The sequence below is a fragment of the Sinocyclocheilus anshuiensis genome, unplaced genomic scaffold, assembly GCF_001515605.1.
Source record: "Sinocyclocheilus anshuiensis isolate Anshui unplaced genomic scaffold, SAMN03320099.WGS_v1.1 scaffold517, whole genome shotgun sequence".
Classification (NCBI taxonomy): domain Eukaryota; kingdom Metazoa; phylum Chordata; class Actinopteri; order Cypriniformes; family Cyprinidae; genus Sinocyclocheilus; species Sinocyclocheilus anshuiensis.
In genome coordinates this window covers 2,099,515-2,119,070 of record NW_015536535.1, presented here as the reverse complement: position 1 = coordinate 2,119,070, position 19,556 = coordinate 2,099,515, and the positions used below count along the sequence as shown (strand labels likewise).

Sequence of the window (19,556 nt, the reverse complement as noted above, 5' to 3'; positions counted from 1 at the left end):
TCTCAATTTGGGAAAAATTGACCCTTATGACTGGTTTTGTGGTCCAGGGTCACATATATTGCCATACACTTCATTAGGCATCATGTAGAGCTCTGTATTGGATTGTATTGTTTTGGAAAAATGAATGGTGTCAATTTAGCTTTGAGGGTGTCCCGTACTGATTAACTCTAAATATCAAAATGTTTCAGAGCAGCACAACAATATATAACACAGAGAGCAGCGGAGAATCATGAGTACAACATAGTAGAGTGACTGATCAGGAAAATCCTAAAACAGATCAAATGCAGACGGTGAATGTGAGGGACACAGAGAGACACCCATCTGCTCCATGACCTCACCAGATCTCCCTGGCAGATGCGGAAAGGCCTGCCAAGCAATTAGTACCACTGCTTGACTTGTTTGGGGCCGTCTCCTAGGCAGCTGGGGCCGTCTGTGTGTGTGTGTGTGTGTGTGAAACGTGGGTAAGACGGTGTGCCTTTTTTGCCTGCTGCCTCTCACGTTTCCATTGTGGGGCAGAAAAAGACTACAGGCTAAAAGCATCTGTAACTGACATTCTCCCCCTCTTATCATTGACATGAAAGAGCAAAACATGCTAACTTCAGCTGATACGGAAGAAAAACTGCTGCACTTTTTTTCCCCTCTTCTCCTAAACGAGCATGGTCGTGTTTTTATTCACCAAAGATTTGATATTATATCTAGAGACATATAAACAAGAACTTAAAACTACTAATCAATAAATAAATACAGTAAAAAAAAAAAAACAATAGGGTACAAAACCATGCATTTCCAACAGAAAGCAACTGAGAGTAAAGCTGACAAAGCATGATGGAAATGAACGTTTCTTTTTATGTGGACAGTATCTGCCACCTCAACATTTTTTATATTTTTTCCTGATTAAATATGCCCTGAAATATGTGCTTTGAGAGAAAGAGCTTGTCCCTGAAGTTACCCCGATCACTGTTTTTCTTTTTTCTTTGATCAGACAACACTATCTGGCTCTTTTTTAACTAGGTCAGATGACCTGGAAATCACGTTAGACTCTTCAAGATGTAGAGACACAAGGAATGAGAACGAGAGAGAGAGTCTTATCAGACATTGTCCAGTGTTGTAGAGAGGATCAGAGTGGAGTCATCAGATCAAAGAGGAGTGGCTCCACACTACCGTGCCTCTCTCATCTTCTCGTTCAGTCTGCTCACCAAGACGAAAGCTCTTTTGGTCTCCAGATAATACGGAATGTTTTCAAAAAAAGAGATAAAGGGGGAGAAAAGAGACCAAAAGCATTTATTGGAGCTTATTTAAACGGTTCTATTCAGTTCTGATAAGTGTATCATTCGGTTCAAGAACACTCTTTGGCACATTAATGTTAGAAGAATCAAAGAAATTCTACCACTTGCTGAGATGTCAGTGATTCAGAGCCTGCCTTTTACCTTTAAAACAATTCAAAGGAAGGAAAGAATGTTTAAAAAAATACTCATAAAAAGGATCAATCTGGAACTGTTTATGTTAAGATTTGGTTAGTGATTTAATAGACTTTGATTTGTTTAATTAAGAATTAAGACTAATAATTAAATATTAAGGAAAATAATAAGGCTTAATCAAATTTTCAATTTGTGAATGGATGTAATATCAGCTAACTGCAACTAAATATGTCATGTTGAAAATGCTATAATTTCATGTAAAATAAAAACGGAAAAGTCAAATAAGACGGATGTCACTTTATTTTCAAGATATTATGCATTTGCATTAATGCATATGCATTCATTTCAAGACATATGCTCAGTTTGTCAGTTGTTTTGAGATTTGAAATTGTTCTTTATTTTTTTTACAGTTGAGCAAACAAATGTTTCTTGGCTCTGCATATTTGCGAATAAAATGTAACCCAAAATGTAAAACAAAAATAAATAAATACATACATACTCCTAACACTTCTATTTTTGAGGATTATGGAAATAAATTAACTGCTCCCACATGCCAAACACAGAATAATGAACTTTAAAATAGAAATTGCTTCTTTCCTTCAGACAGTAAAAATGGTACCTATCTGATAAACATTAACTTGAAATTAACTGTATATTTTTAACTTGCCTAACACATCTTTAAAAAAACAAGATAAAAACTTTGGTAAATCCAATAATAACATTAATTTGATTAATTTGCTTAATGCTTATAAGCTTGCAAATTAAGTAACAACTAACTTAAGTAAATGATCTCAAACAGTTTGATGTGGTGAATATGAATTGTGGACAGGGTTAGATGCACCAAAATATTGCAAACATTTTTTTATCTTATTACTTCTAATAAGAAATATTTATTATTATTCTAACTAAATACTGCAGTGATGTGTTTTACTGCTATATTAATTTCTGTGAACAGTTCAGGAGTGTCATTCAGTCCAGTTAGCACTGTGATCTGCCAAATACTAATCAAGAATGGGTAAAAGTGTGTTAACATAGATTAAATATTTTACTATATGAATATTCAGTGCTGAAATGTAGGAGCAAATATTCACAATGTCTTGAAAACGTTTCAGGCGGGTTACTAATCCACAACATTAGACCAAAACATGATTCATTATAGCGTAGCATTCTACAATGAACTTGTTTAATTAGCCTCATATCTTTACCATTACAGAAGAAAACTCGTATATGAAAAAATGAAACCATAAGATGGCTGAAGAATCCCATCGCAAATACCTGCTGGACGTTCTTTTATTCCAACGTAAACGTCTATTTTTTCTTAACTTAAATGAAAACGAAATACTACGTAAAATGCATTCCAATCACATATCTGTATAATATTAAAAATCATCTCCTGGCGTGTGATTTCGTGATGTTTCACATGGTTTAGGAGCAAAACAATGTTTGTGTAATTAAATAAAACACCGTGAAGTTTCTTTACCGAAAGAACATTCGCTCAGCGTGCTTCTAACAAACGGTGCTGTTTTACTCAAGCGAAAAATAAAACACCCCGCGGGCTCTCAGATGGGCTTAACAACACAAACTCTTGACATTCGTTTTTCTCACTGTAAAAACACTCACTCGCGACGGATCAATACTTTGAATGGCCTAATTTAGCGCAACGCATCCTACACCCGCAGCGCTATATCTGCAGACTTTCTCCTAAGCCTGTCGTTAAGACAACTGTGATGAGAGCTGAACTCATACAACATGAAGTCTGGCTTGATAAGAGACTTCAATTACCACGCCAAACAATCTCTCCTCTCTAAATTATTCATTTTAACACACTACGCTGCCGATGGGATGCTGCTCAGATTCACATAACTCATGTGAGAACAGAGCAACGATGGAACAAAATGGAAACAAAATGTTTAACAATTTAAGAAAGTTGTTTTAATGAAAGCAATGAATGCAGAGAGCGTACGGAAAGCGAATGCGTTAATATCTTTAAAGTTAAGCAAATAAAGAATCGAGAAATATACGCGCGCGCACACAATGGAGAAAGTAAATTACGTGCATCAAAACAAAAACTAACGAAGTAAATAAATACATGTGTTTCTTTGAGAAATATGAAAGAAAAAGTACGAATCCAGCTTTAACTACAAGGAAAAACAAATGACAGCCCAACTTTATTTTTTCCCGCTTTTTATTTTTTTCTTTCCTTTCTGTTTTTTAAACGTTCTTTTATTTTACTTACATTAAGTGCATGTAGAAGTTAAATCCTGAATATCTTCTGTAAATAACACACCTGCAGGTTGCACATACATCTTCACTGGAGCACTGTCATTTAATTACAATATCACTGAATAACCCGAATAACACATCAGTCTCTAAAAGTTCCATTATGCTCTTGATTTTTGTGACTATGGACGATACGATAATTTTCAAATAAAACTCTATAAACACTGTCCTTTAAAAGACCCTTGATTGTGTTGCAATTATAAACACGAACAGGCTAGAGAATTAGAAAACCGTTCAACTAATCTGCATCAGTATGTTTTAGGCATTATCACAATATTACAGAAGCTACATCTCCACTACTGTGCGACCATGAGCACGCACACACACACACACGCACACACACACACGCTTATTTGATCGATTTGAAGCAGTATCCAGATTTTTGAGCATAGGATGAAATCGTGGTGGACGAATGCAACACAAGCAGTGCGCGGTCAATAACCTTACAGTGGCAAAAACTAAATATCCTTTAACACAATTAGCAGCCAGTTCTTAAAGAACAAAGCTTCATTCTGTGCAAACAAAATATGTAAGTAAAATCGCACCTAACAAATAAGCATTCAAAATTCAGTATTATTTTCAGTAGTATTTTCACAGTATCCTACTTTACGACCAAATGTGCATACAGCGAAATAATAAACTCCCAACATGTCAAATCGTTGTAATGTAGGCTAAAGAAAGTAAAAGCTTATAGCTGAAATATGTGCTCTTAATGCCGTCTGTATAAAGGAGCCGCGGCTCGAGCTCTGGATGTTCAGGAGGAGAGCGTCTCTCCAGCGCACCTAGGCTGCGATTGGCCAACTGCACTGACAGCTAGCCCGCTTATTGGCCAGAAAGATATGCCCGTCCCCTTTTCACTCCAGCTAGAGGACCATTCATAAACTAAACAATTCCAACACTCACGGCTGAGTCTGGACAACTGCACACTGGCGCACAGTTTTCACGCGCAAACACAAGTGAGAGAGATGACATGACGCGCGGAGATTTATCCTGCAGCTGATACTGGCTCGGAGAACAACTTAAACCCTTTAAACCTTTTCAAGTCGAGTTGGAAAAGTCGCACTGCGTTGCATCCATCCGTTTCCTGGCCCAAACTTGACGTCTATCCGCTGTGGGCGCAAACTTCATCGCTTCATTTTTTTCACTTTGCTGGGAGTTGTGCCTCTGGCTTCACCGGTAAGCATTGGATCCATCGGCGTACTGCGAAACTCCGGTCTACAGTCCGGATCTGTGCCCCAATATGATTGCAACGCAAGCAAAGCTGGTTTACCAGCTCAATAAATATTACAACGAAAGATGCCAGGCGCGCAAAGCGGCCATCGCCAAGACCATACGAGAGGTGTGTAAGGTGGTGTCGGACGTGCTGAAGGAGGTGGAGGTCCAGGAGCCCCGTTTCATCAGCTCCCTGAGCGAGATAGACGCGCGATATGAGGGCATGGAGGTCATCGCACCCAACGAGTTTGAGGTCGTGCTTTACCTGAACCAGATGGGAGTCTTCAACTTCGTGGATGACGGCTCTCTGCCGGGCTGCGCGGTGCTCAAACTCAGCGACGGCCGTAAGAGGAGCATGTCCTTGTGGGTGGAGTTCATCACCGCCTCCGGTTATCTGTCGGCGCGAAAGATCCGCTCCCGCTTCCAGACGCTGGTGGCCCAGGCCGTGGATAAATGCAGCTACCGGGACGTGGTTAAGATGGTGGCGGACACGAGCGAAGTGAAACTGCGCATTCGGGAGAGATACGTGGTGCAGATCACCCCGGCCTTCAAGTGCACGGGCATCTGGCCTAGAAGTGCTGCTCAGTGGCCCATGCCTCACATCCCGTGGCCCGGGCCGAACCGGGTGGCGGAGGTGAAAGCGGAGGGTTTTAACCTCCTCTCCAAAGAGTGCTACTCGTTAACGGGAAAACAGAGCTCGGCGGAAAGCGACGCCTGGGTCTTGCAGTTCGGCGAGGCCGAGAACAGGCTTCTGATGTCGGGCTGCAGGAAGAAATGCCTCTCTATTCTAAAGACTCTCCGCGATCGACACCTCGAGCTGCCGGGACAGCCGCTCAATAACTACCACATGAAGTCCCTGCTGCTGTACGAGTGCGAGAAACACCCGCGGGAGACTGACTGGGACGAGTCGTGCCTCGGCGACCGTCTGAACGGTATTCTGCTGCAGCTCATCTCCTGTCTGCAGTGCCGCCGGTGCCCACATTACTTCTTACCCAATCTAGACCTGTTTCAGGGTAAACCACACTCAGCCCTGGAAACAGCGGCCAAACAGACCTGGAGACTGGCCAGAGAAATTCTTACCAACGCTAAAAGTTTGGATAAACTGTAAGATGCAAAAGGAGGACATTTTATGTCGGTGAATGTTAACGGACGTTCGAGATCACAACACTGAAAGTGGAGAGAATGTGATCACGGTGCTCTCCGAGTAATGAAACCAAGAAAATAAAAGATTAAAATAAAACTTAAAAAAAAAAAAACCCGAAGCATTTGCTTTTGCTAAGGCTCAAACGGGACATTGCAGGAGAGAGAAATGAAGGTACATTTTAAACTAAGTGTAATGATTTTGTTGTTTGTTTGAACTGTTTTCACAAAGTGAAAATGTTATTTAAATATATGCACAAGATCTTTAATTGCAAATTACAAAATGTAGCGTGCCAAGTTCTTGATGTCTTGAAGTTTCATGATGTGATCAAAAATTGAAACGTGTAATAAAATCATGACACAATGAAATTTAAACTCGTCATTACTCAATTAAAAATTCCTGGCATTAATGGGACTACAATACATAAGCTAGATGCATAAATAATTAAGCATATAGTTTTGGGATTTGTTTTCGCTAGTTAAACATAAGCATAGCTAAAAGTAATATTAGGACAGTGTGTATTTGTGGACTGCTCATTCAGTTTAACGAAACCTAGAAAACACGGGAGCCTGTTGCTGTAAATTACAAAAGTATTTATTAAATAGATACTAGCAACAAAATAAAGATGATCGTATTTATAAAATAATAACAATAATATAATCGCACTTTAGTGTAACAACCAAGGCCATTTACACTTCTAAATAAAATGTTTTTTTTTTTTTAAAGAACAGACGATCTCTCACATAAACCAACAGTACTTAATTTCATAGATTAAAACCAATTCGGCATAACATAAAATGTTCAAATAACGACATTTTGCATTTTAACTTTTTTGACTGAAAAATAATAGGCTACTGCTTTAGAGTAAAGAATTATGTTAATTTACTCTGGAAATCCCCGTTTAAAAAAAAAAAGAAAGAAAAAGAAAAAAAATAAAATTTGGGTTTTATTAATTATTGCAAAAATAAAAGCAGCCTATTAGAATTAAAAAGCCTACTAAAAGGAATACTTTAGACAATGTTTTGCAACAAACAAATAAATAATCTACTAACACTGATGTAGCTATGTTATTCTGGCAAAATAAACAATTTTACTTCACAATTCCGTTACTTTAGTAAAAACAGCAAAATATTATTAATCTAGCTTTTAGGAAAATAACTGTATTGAAAGCAAGATATTTCAAGTACATAAAAGGTATTTCATAGTTAAGGAAATACTGAAAGTTGATACTTTGTTCTTCCAAAGGCAAAACAAAACTTCTAGTCAATGAAGCATTCAGAAGAATGTAATTTGCATTAATAGTCAGGATTTTTGGTGGCACACCTCAGCTACACGCCAATGATGATGGCAAGTTACACTTTAATAGCCTTGACCCACATATGTTGTGAACAGTTGAAACACATGCAACATGCTATGAGGAAAGAGAGCAAACTTTTCTATCAGCAAAGCCTGTTCTGTCTTTGTGTTATGATATGGCCATGCAAGATAAGATGACCACAAAAAGCCATTACTCACAAACCCTATGTGGAAAGTTAGTTATATAAAAAAACAAACAAACCAGTATTGTCAAAGCACATTAAAGGACCTTGGTTATACTATGGCTAGTCACTTCATTTTAGTGTGCACAGCTCATGGGACAATTGGAGTCATTTTTCGATGAGAAACCCTCTTACCTTGGGTTCAATGTTCTTAAAACTCGGGTCTTCTTCATCCACCTCAAAGTATAACTCCTGGGCCGTGATAGACAGTGTGCCTTTTACCACCACAGCGGGCGCAACCAGATGTGCGCTGGTGCTCAGGTTAACAGGCCCTACGGATCACAGAAGAGCACAGCGGTTAGTGTGTGTGTGTGTGTGTGTGTGTGTGTGTGTGTGTGTGTGTGTGCGCGCGCCTCCCCCACCCTCTACTGCCTTTGGCATAGAAACCATTTCAAAGGAGTACAGAGTGTTTACTTGAACACATAAACTCAACAAGGGCACATATTGACTTCCTGATAGAACATCTTTAGTTTTAATAAGCTTGGGGGGGGGGGCTCTAAAGTAAAGCTACATTCATTTGAGGATAATAAGTATGATTTCAAATTATCACTCAATAATACAAACACTATATGTATTTAGGCTTAATATATATTTTATTGCATGCAATTTATTTTTATTTATTTTAATTTAACAATAAAACGCCTTACAAGTGTAAATTGTGTAATGCTACATTGCCTGTCATAATATTACAGCTTTCTTATTATTACTGAACTAAAGATTTGTTGAATGTAAACAAATAAAGCATTACATATTACTTTACTTAACAATTAATTTAAGAAGTATTTAATTAAAATATATCGCATTTTTAAAAAGCACATTCATTAAACTAATCCATAAATACGATTACCCCTACACAATGGCATATTTAAGCGCTTGATCTGTCATAGAAACGGTACAGTCGCGATGTCAAAAAGCGCTGGAATCCGCTGTCAATCAGCGCGCATTGATTGCAGGCTTTGGGTTTAATCTGTCATCAATCTTAATTTATGCCAGCATGACAATGTTGAAGGGTCGCTCTGGGGAATTTCTGCCTCTCTACATGCGCAAAGCATCGGATATGCGCCTGCAAACTGCCGTTGCAGTCAGTACGACCACAAGCCCATGTTTGATTTCCCCAAGCACCCTTCAATTCACAAACGCATGGCATGATCAGATAAGGTCATCAGCATGTAATACGGCTGAGAAATAACATGTTTTTCCCCCTGCTAAACCGGAACACGTTTCAATTACACTTGAATCAAGCTTGCTAAGTGGATGATCTCCAACGACGCGAATCTTCACAATAATTTGCACTTTATTTGAGAGAGACTGTATTTTATTGTAGAACAGACTGCCTGCCCAAATGAGATCAAGAATTTATAAACGCATTAATAAAAAAGAATAAAAGTGTTAAAAAAAAATCCGGTTGAACAGATTATTAACCTGTAGACTTTTAAGGAAAAATATAGACATAATTGTGTTTAATTAATTATCCTCCTCATGCATTTATAGTCCTGCTTTAAAATATACACTGTTAAAAACTTAAAACAATCCCATTTTAGACATTTTTATTTTTACTTCATTACTGAAAAATATTAAATCTAATTATGAACGTGGTTTTTCGGAAGAAACTCAGAGGTTCTAACAAAATTAACAATTTTCTGCTTTTGGCCGTCCGATTCGAATACTAGCGTGTTGTTGAGCTAATGAAATGAAAGGAACAGATTTAAGCATTACGTTTCAAATATTTTAATGTGCATTTTACCCCAACTTTATTTACATAAACTGTATATGTAAAGCAAAAATAATTGAATTATTAGTTGTTTTAAAGCAAGGACTAGCTCACTGCTGACTCCTGTCATGACTGTGGGCCTTAGAGCGCTGTTCAGCCCTCGCTCAAATCTAACCCGATCACAGGCCGCTAATGAGAGAGGACTGCTTCAGATAATGGTGTGATCCCCTCATTAACGTCCGAGAAGAAGGGGGGTGACACGCCATCTAAACTGCCAGAGCGCGACGCAACAAACTAGAACGCTGCCAGTGCGCGCGTCCACTGCAAAGAGCGTCGTTCATTATAACTGGAGCGTTGTACAACATGCAAATGCAGCGTATTTCGTTGATGATGAGAGCGTTCTAGTTCGTCGTGGCGCGTCGCTAGGCTGCTGTTCTTTACCTGTGAGGTTCTCCAGATCTTTCTCCTCTAAGGATGAGAGAGTGTCATCGTCCTCCAAGAGCAGCTCGCTCTCTGAGTTCTGATTCCCCAGCACTGAACCCCTGATGGACTGTTTGCCTTTCAGCACGTCCTCCTCTGGAGCTGCACAAAAAAAAACACATCACATTCCTTCAAGTCAAGCGTAAACGCGCAAAAACTTTAAACGACTGTCAGTTTACTTCTACTCGGGTAAGTTGACTTAAAATAAAAATAAAAATAAATAATTAATTAATTCATTAATTAATGCACTGGTTGGTATTATAGCCTATTATAGACACATGCTAATTGATATTTTATAATAAAATTCTAAACAATGAATAAACACGTGTTAAGCGCTACTTTAATATAATTTTTGTCCTAAATGTCGTCGAGTTGACATGAAAACAACACATCAAAACCATACTAGCTATGGTTTTATCTATTTATTTATTTATTTTTGGATCCGTCTATAACATTTTCATTTGTATTATTTTGATAGCTCATTTACATAACGCTGGCAAACAGAATTGCCCTGGAGAAATTAATGCATATTTGAATAAGTCGAACTTTGTGAAAAGATATAGCTGAGTTTTCCCCACAACTAGACGGTTATGTAGGACACGGTTCTTTTTCTTTCAAAAATGTAATTTGGCATGTTGTTTTCCCTGATAATCAGAAATAATAAAACACACACAAACAACACACGAAACACAAGTTCTAATTCAATTAGTTAATCTACAAAGGACGTGCTTGTTTATGGAACTTTCTTTTATTGATTTACAGTCAAAAAACTAATATTTATACTAATATCTAATAACAGAACTACTTGTTAACATTAAAACCTTTTGAATCGCAATTAAACTGAAACAGACAAACATATATTCGGCTCCATATGCCAAGCTTACCCCTGACAAAAATCAGAAGTGGCCCTGTCTGATTTCAACTGTACATGACTTGAGGTTCCGCATAGATTATTTAAGAAAAATGGTAATCTGTAAACATTTACAGAGCACTGCATTCCCAAGTGGTGAGGGGCAAAAACGGGTCTACAGTAGAAATAAAGGCAATCTTTCATCTATGTAAACAGAGAGAGGTGACAGGGCAGTCTCTCATCAGACTGCTTCGGCCTGTAGTGGAGCTACAGAGTCCAGTCCAGAGCCATGTGACCTCTGCCCTCTCTCTCCAGATACATCACCTGAGGGGGTTTGAATTTGCACTTGAAGCAAAACCCTGAGACAACTCTTTATAAATAGAGCTCTAAACCATTAGGAAAGCAGAGTAAAGAAATCTCTTGTCATGGAAAGTATGCTGGCGCACTGATATTTAGAACGGTCTTCCTGTAATTAACTCTCCCCAGAGAATTTGTAGTTAGCAGCAGTGAAATTACTACCAGCTTCCTAATGCATACCACATGCCTGTGTGCTCATGCCAGACAGAGTGGACACTAGGATGTGACAACAATATGGTGTTACTTTTGTGAAGTCAACCATAATATTTTTTTCCTATTTATTTACTATTTATTGTTTCTGAAGCGAACTGATCTGGAGTCACTTCTTCCCAGTGTTTTGTGATATAATACATGCCAAACTGCAAAAAATGACAAAACTCTAATATATATTATTTCAAATCACAACTTAAATTGCAAGAAAACTACGAGTTGTAACGCCGCATTTTTAACAACTCCGCGGATGCTAGAAACATAAACAGGAAAACTTAGAGAGAATGAAGAACACATATTAGCATGAATATGTCAAGACAGTATAAGAATAAAAAAAACATGAAAATTAATATAACAGAAATTAGATAAGTAAGTCTAGCAAGACAAAAGTATTGATTTTTATTTTATTTTTTTTAAGATTTTTTTTTTTACTAAGTTTACTTTAGGCTTTAAAATGATTTGTAGTCATGTATTCTGCAAAGCACATAACAAAATTACTAAAAACTGAATTAAATGCTATTCAATCAAACATCAGATACCTAGTAGACTAAAAAAAAAGTGTTAATAAAAACTGTAGTGAAGCACAACTGTACCAGTGACCTAAACGAGTCAAAAACCCATGTTGTAAGATTACATTCATACATCAGCTTTACTTAAATAGCTCATTCATTCCCCTCATTCAGCAAATGCTAATGTAAATACATGCAGTTGCGTTACACTTTTAAGCTCTGTTTCCTTTTTCCGTGCAAGTTCAAATGCTCATTTATATGCAACTACGGAGGCAAAGCAATTAAATTGTCAGAATTAACAAATTAGTTTTTAACGCAAGTGCAGCCAGGAGTGAAGTCAGGAGGTGCGTATTGATCACAGGAACAGAAACATTAGTCTTCAGTTATTTACACTGCTATGAGTTGCCCAACACCGTAGCCCGCACCTAGACAAATCAATCCCCAGAAAAGATGGCGCTTTCCAGCCATAAATACATATCTTACCAAACTACCAGCCATCCGCCTTAGGGGTGTAAATCGGACCACTGTTTCCTGGCTGGCGATGAATGATCGCAATTGTGCATGCCAAAAAGGAGAGGTTTTGATATGATGATATATTTTGAGTGATGAAAAAAGAATTTGCAAACAAGCCTGTCTGTAAAAAGAAATGCTGTTTCTTTTAAATGCATATCGCTGTTATTTGAGTGGGGGGGAAATGATATGCCTCATTCATCCAAATGTAAATTGTTTATACTGTATATATATTTTTTCTATTATCTAAATTCAAAGTATTGCACAAAATCTGACTACTGGATTGCTGAATATGACACACACACACACACACACACAAACAAAATCATGACTTTCTCTTCCACATGTCATGAGAATAATCACAGCCAGATATGACCCTTGTGCTCTGTTTAAAAACGTGAGATCTTGGCCAAGAATTTCACTCCACTTCCGCAACAAATTTAGGGTCAGCAGTAAAGACACAAACATTCTATGCAGGAGGGGGTCATCATGAGCATCAATTAGCTGCTTTCTGTTGTTCATTCACTTTTCATAATTACATCTTATTATGAGTTAAGAATCGTATACGTCATTAAAAAACTAAATTATTGATTAAATATGCACTTGAGACATAAGAGTTTGTGTGTGTGTGTGTGTGTGTGTGTGTTTATCCTGTATAGGTTTTTAGATAAAGTTGAAGACAATTAATATATGCACATAAATACTTGATGGAAGGATTGATTATTTCCTGCACTGGATGGTCACTAGGGAAGCGTTTGAGTATAATGAAGGGTTTTAAGGCCTCAAACTTTTAGGTTCCATTTCAAAGGTGATCCAAAGTGTTCCTTAAGGAGCACTTGAACTTAACCAAGTCCGAAGTTAGCAAAAGAAAAAGGGAAGAATACAGAAAAGAAAAAGTGGAGGACCGAGCAAAAAGAGAGAAATCACTCGGTCCCCTCAGGGCCCTCCATTCAGCTGCATATTATGACCATTAGGGCGGCACATCAGTCTCTGAGGATGCTGGGATTCTGAGCACTTATTGCTTTTAGATCACATTCTTATTGACTTCTGTCACATTGGTCGTTTGTCTTGAGGACCTGTGTCATTCTGAGGGGGACTAAGCAGTGACATATTGGAGACATTTTTTCTCAGAAATGGCCCCGTTTCCGAGGGGTGCAATAGGTTAAGCTGCTCAAGTCCAAGTGCTGAATGGCACTGATTGTAAAGCCTGCTATCTCTCAGTGTGGGTAAAAACTCGTCAGAAACCACGGTGTCTGCAAAACATTTTAACTCTCACATGCTGTATGCATTACTGCACTGCATGAAGTGATAGAGCAGAGCTCAATTCAAACATAACAAATCCAAAAGAGAAAGAGGAACGGGTTAAAATGAGCTTGCTGTACATCTAAATGCAAGGAGACTGTGTTGAACACAGAAGCAATCATAAAGACATTAAATGAGGGTGGAAAAGGGAACACAAGCCCGATGAGTTTAATAACCACAAGTTTACTTGCAATAACATGGTAAAAACCAACCTAGAATGGATCAATCATTATACTTTTATCAATATGTGGAGTTCATTATGGAATACATGAAGCATTTTTCAAACGTGATGACTTATTTAATAAAGAAAACAATGAGAAAAAAATATTAGGTAATAAATTATGCAGATTTTATATAAATCAAGTCATTGGGTGGAAAACAACTGAAGGGGCTCGTTTTTCATTTCTGTACTTATACAAGTGAATAATTAAAAATGCATGCATTCATTTCTCTGCATTAGATGCAAAAGGAAACTATGTTTGCAACAATATTATGCCTACATATGCATGCATCTTTTCATGATAAAACTGGCTTACGTTTATCCTCTTATATTCTAGAGTAATTTAGAAACTTAAGTTTTTCGACATTGCATGATAAATAACAAAAAGTTTTTTCTTTATGGTTTTTCCCTGCAGCGAAGTAGTTGTAATGTGTCTTAAATTATATACTGAGATTCCCTAGTAGATACTGTCTAAAATAGAATTGAGAAGAATATACACAGTACTGAGGAGTCACTAACTATAACTAGTGACTCTACTAACTTAACTAGATTTTTCATCTGTTTTTTAAACAGTATAGATTTTTCAGTGACAAGCTATAATTTATCCTAAGCTACTTTATACATGTTTGCAATGCAGCATGAAAATTCAGCATGAAATTCATGTGCTTTATTTATGTTTCATTTTGGACCAGGTTAAGTTACTTTATTTACACATTTATATTTTCTACTTAATTTAAGTAGAAAAAATACAGATCCCATACACATATATTTTGTCATCTAGTTTATATTAAAAATGTCATCCAATGCACCTACAATTTCTACGAAGTGAAAATCTCTACATAAAAGTCCTCAAAATATTTAGTTAAAAGCTGCTGCTTTTTGCTGTTTTTAGTCACTAAAACGGTGTGTTATATGTTTAATGCTGTCACCCAAATTTAACTTCATTCATTTCAAAATCCTTCTTGCTTGTAAAGCCGAGAAATACTGCTCTGAATTAAATAATATGTATATATCTTACATATTTTAGAACACCCCTAATATAGCTTCAAATTAGTTCATTTTCTGTTAGTAGCATGTAATGTAGATAAACTCCAACAACAATACTCATTTGGAAAAGTAGATAACTTCATTAAATCATGAGTAACTTGTAATATGGTAAGCTACAGTTTTAAACTAGCATCCCCACCACTGATGCACACACATCTAATACAAACACAAAGACCTAGCTCTCCCACTAACTTCACAGCTTTGCTCACCTTTAATACCAGCTGCTGACATGCATGGGAAGGAAGGAACACATAGTGACAATTTAAGAACAATTAGCGGTACTTAAATATCCGAGCTAATGAGAGGAACTGCACATGGTAAATAAACAAATTAGCACTTTCATAATATTATCAGAGAGACAAAGGCCTCAGGACAGTGAGAGAATGTAATTTAATGTGGGTTTTTTTTAAACCGAGTATTGTTGCACTATAAAGATTTTACAGTGACTTTAATTTTTACAGCCGTGTACCTGTTATCATGGGTTAAAGCGTTACAGCTCTACAGACCGGGCTGTGTTTTGTGTGTGAAAGAGTGTAAGCGCATGATATTATGTGACTATGCATTACCCACCATGCTCTGCTGCAGCCTTGAGCGTGGCCTCAGAGTGTGTGGACCCAAACAGGTTCCTGATGAAGCGCCGACGTCTCCTCAGGTCATCCTCCCAGTAGTCCAGGCGCCAGAACTCCCGCGGTCTGCTGCTGAAAGGAAGAGAGAGAGGCAAAGAGAAAGAGAGAGAAAGAGAAAGAGAAAGCGAGAGAGAGATAGAGAGAGCGAGAGCGAGAGAGAGAGAGAGAGAGAGAGAGAGAGAGAGGCACATATGTTAGCAATTAGCCAATGCAGTGAGAAGTGGCACAGGCAGAGCTGCATAATACTGGCCTTGTTTTGCTGTAACCTTCTTCAGTGCAAAGTGCACTAACTAAAGAATGGCTAATATCAGATAGTTATGGTAATTATGATAATTATTGTTAATAATAAAATATACCTGGGCTTTGAAAATATTTGTAGCTAAATATAAAAAATGGTTATTTAGTTGTTGTTTTATATTTCAGATTTATTTAAAGGGCCATTTTGCTTTAGTTTTCAAACATATTAACAGTATAGGAATCATATTAATGTCAACTATTTTTTCCATATGTTTTGGGGTAAACACTATGCAGTACTGCACAATATAATAAAGGCTGGATTGCAAACATTGTACATTATTTCAGTAGATAAATTCTGTATAAATATGTATAGTTTAACATTACATAATCAGATTGATGCACTAAAAAGTGTCTGAACACTAAAAAAGTATGGCTTTCACCAATAACAAAATACAATAAATCAAAATAATAATAACCACATTCAACCAAGAGTCAAGAAAGTATACATTTTTCAAGCTAGACATTTCACACACACACACAAAAAAGTTATATATGAAATATAATTTACAATTATGACAAAAAAGTATAGTATATACACATGCTTATATAAAAACACATATATAAAATTCAATAAATAATTGCCAATTTATTTACCTAGTATATAGCAGTGAAATAAAACTGCTAAAATGATACATGTGTGTTCTAATTTTAGAAGTCACATTTGCACAGAACTCCAGAAATGTTTGTCCTTGGGAGTAACGCTGAAGAAGAGGCCTAGATTTTTGCAGCACCTCATGAAGGTGAGATGAGAGCTAAATACATCACACTGAGAATCAGCCTGCTGACACAGCAATCCAGCACACACACACACACACACACACACACACACACAGAATGAGCCAGTGCTGTGGTTCCAGGCTCATTTCTGAGCCCAGCAGGACACCTTACAGCAGGACTGCTGAGGAGGGACCACATTTGACTCCATGTCCTTCGACTTTAGCCATTTTCCCTCCAGTATGCACCTCTTACCACTGTAAAGAAAACTAAAGTTCTTCCTCATTCTCCATCGCTCTCTTTCTTTCCATCTTGTGCTTTTGTGTTTTCTCTCGATGTGTGCGAAAATTTTCACTTTTAATGAAGGTACAGTCAGGCGAACAGTTATAAGATATTAACCCATTTAGATTCAAAGGGCTTTAATTAAAATAATCTCTTGAAATATTCATTATGTTTAGCCCCCTGAGGTGCACAGAAAATACATTTCCAGCACCATAAATGAGTGTAATCTCCAAAAGCTTGCTTAATTTGAAATAGAATGAACTGATTTCAGGCTAGGGGAGGGAAGGGTATAATTTGTTGAATCAAATTAAACTCTTTTTTTTTTTTTTTTTGCTGTAATGCACAATGGCATGAGCAATTAATTACACACATGAACACAAAAGTAAAACTAATTTTGAACCTAAAGAAACCCATGTGTGATTTTCAAGAAATTATGTGATAAAATAATGGTTTTGTGAATCTTAAAAAATGAAGATCAGTGATCATATGCCATCCAGAAGGACCGATCCCAGAGCGGGCTGGCGGATCATCTGTGATCCAGCGAGCGAAAGGGGCTTGTGGTGGGGGGATGACAGCGAATGGCTTTAGCAGTGGCTCTGTAGCCGTCCTCCAGCTGATTTACTGTAGGCACTGTGAAATATAACTCTCTAAGTCCATTCTGTTCTGTGGAAGTGAGAATAAGTTTTATCGTGCAACAGGGCCTCCACACCCAGGCCAAATAAATCAGGATAACGGCCACTTAAGAGCCCTCCCTAGTGCTCACCTTCTTTTTTTACACCCGCATACTTTAACAATCACCAGCAAACACGCTATTATGACCTAAAATACCATAGAGGTGGAAAAAAAGTGAGAGAGAAGGAAAGTATTGAAAGAAGGAGTTGAGAAAATAGATAAATCAAAGAGTGGTACTGCAAGTCTTCTCAGAATTAATGATTCTAGGAGAAATAAAAACAGACAGAAATACTTCTGGAAATAGTTATGGCATGCAAAATACACATTTTAAAATCCCACTTAAAATAGCTTCTCAGGCGTATGGGGCCAAGAAGGTTTGGGGCTATCTGAGCACTGCAGGTTTTTCTCAGAAGTGTGATCGATTCGCTCTGCTGCAAAAGGCTCAAAACAAATCCCATCTCGTAAAACTAACGAGAGCGCTTAAAACACGAAAATAAAAACAATTCTACTCTTCGCTTGAAAAGCTCACCGGCTCGACTAATAAGAGACATTAATAACTGATTTATTTAAGATAGGAAAAGGAGATGTCATTTAAAGGGAGATGTGAGTTTTCCTGGAGAAGCACAGCTCCTTGGAGACCATTTACGGCTCAGGCAGACAGCAATACCTTTCTGTTAAATGTTTCAAAGGAAATGTTTACACACAGACATGAGTAAAACCAAAAAAATAAGAAAAAGCCCTTAGAGTTACAACTGATATGTTAGTAAAGAACGGGAACCAAGCACGTAGTGTACATGCACAGAACACATGCAGTAAAAATAGTGCATGACCCCAGTCTCTTGGGTCCACCTAATCACTAATGAATGAGAGTGTATAAATACAACAGCAATACAATAACCAGGACCTGAACAGTCCCCCCTTAAAAGTGTATCCCACAGAGTTGTTTTTCTCAATTCCTACCTCTAATTGCATTCAGATGGAACTAAAGTATATTCACTATATTCCTACTTTGCAGTCACTTGTTTCCCAGTGTAATGCAATCATGCGCTTGCCTATGTTATAACGCGTAAATATGCATGAATATTTAATCAGTAGGAATGCATACGGGTAGTAGTATTAGAGGTCCAATAGAGTGCAACCTTGACCAAATTTAAGAATTAAAAAAATAAAATGTTCAATAAAGAGTTATGAGCCAAACCAACCAGCTCTAGGATGAATCACATCACCACAAACTTTGAAAAAATGTAAAGGTCTTTTATGAATTAAGGAACTACAATCCCATGAAGCATTGCGAATTACATTGTCAAATAAAAATGGTGGTACAATATAAAACTATTCAAAAAGAAGAAAGAAAACTGCCCTCATCTTCCAGGGCACCAATAAGGCTCCAGATTTAGCTATTAATGTAAAAAAAAAAGAAAAAAAAAATGAAATCATGCTGGCTGATAGGTGAATAATGATCCAGGGGACTTCCCAGTGCTACATGAGAATGCAAACACATAAGAGAGAGACATATGAAAGGGAGTGCACTCATGAATGTAATTGTAAAACTGTACAACTCTTAATTGTAGCACAAGTGGACCACCAAGAACGACAGGACAGCAAATCATAACATAATTACTTTTTGGCGAATCCAGCACTGTACTCCTTCATGTTGTGGAAGCTGTCTTCAGTAAAATGCGCATCACACAATAGCAAATTGGGGTCATAATGCTCAGGAACAGAGTTAAAAAATAAATTGCAACCACTGTTTCCTGACATCATCCGCTTTCGGAAGCCCAAACAAAGACGTTTGGGCACGGAGGTGAAAAAAAAACAGCGTTTCAGACGGTCGCACACCAGACGAGAAGCATTTTTTATGCCCAAACATACACACTACACACTGATTAAAATTAAAAAAGTGAAAAAGCATAATAGGACCCCTTGAAAATAAACTACAATTCTCAACATTATTTTATGAGTACAACCTGGGGTGGGCGATATACTGGTAGACATGATTAACCGGTAGAAATTTGTCAACCGGTAGAGATTTTGGACTAGGCCTGGGCGATAAAACGGTATCGATATTTATCGACGGTACACCTTCTTCGATAACGATATAAAAATTTTTCGATATAGTGCATGATATAGGCACGTGCTATGAGTGACGCAGACAGCACACACAAACACGAACACATGCT

General features: G+C 37.5%; 2 protein-coding genes across 7 annotated transcripts in view; one reads left to right on the top strand and one right to left on the bottom strand.

Annotated features, from left to right (window-relative positions):
* The window catches only part of LOC107695599 (lipopolysaccharide-responsive and beige-like anchor protein), a 274,449-nt gene that overhangs the window by 85,186 nt on the left and 169,707 nt on the right, over positions 1-19,556 (bottom strand). For 3 of the 6 annotated variants that reach the window (XM_016495617.1, XM_016495632.1, XM_016495641.1), the window contains exons 37-39: positions 15,356-15,480; positions 9,742-9,882; positions 7,725-7,861 (exon numbers count right to left, since the gene is read on the bottom strand). In XM_016495617.1, coding sequence (XP_016351103.1) covers positions 7,725-7,861; positions 9,742-9,882; positions 15,356-15,480 — 403 coding nt within the window. Of the gene's footprint in view, positions 1-7,724; positions 7,862-9,741; positions 9,883-14,994; positions 15,007-15,355; positions 15,484-19,556 lie in introns of all 6 variants that reach the window. The other 3 variants (XM_016495624.1, XM_016495602.1, XM_016495611.1) reach the window with 3 other exon arrangements.
* LOC107695635 (protein mab-21-like 2) lies at positions 4,609-6,405 on the top strand. The gene has a single exon (XM_016495651.1). It carries the CDS (start codon positions 4,939-4,941, stop codon positions 6,016-6,018), a length of 1,080 nt encoding a protein of 359 aa, XP_016351137.1. The 5' UTR covers positions 4,609-4,938; the 3' UTR covers positions 6,019-6,405.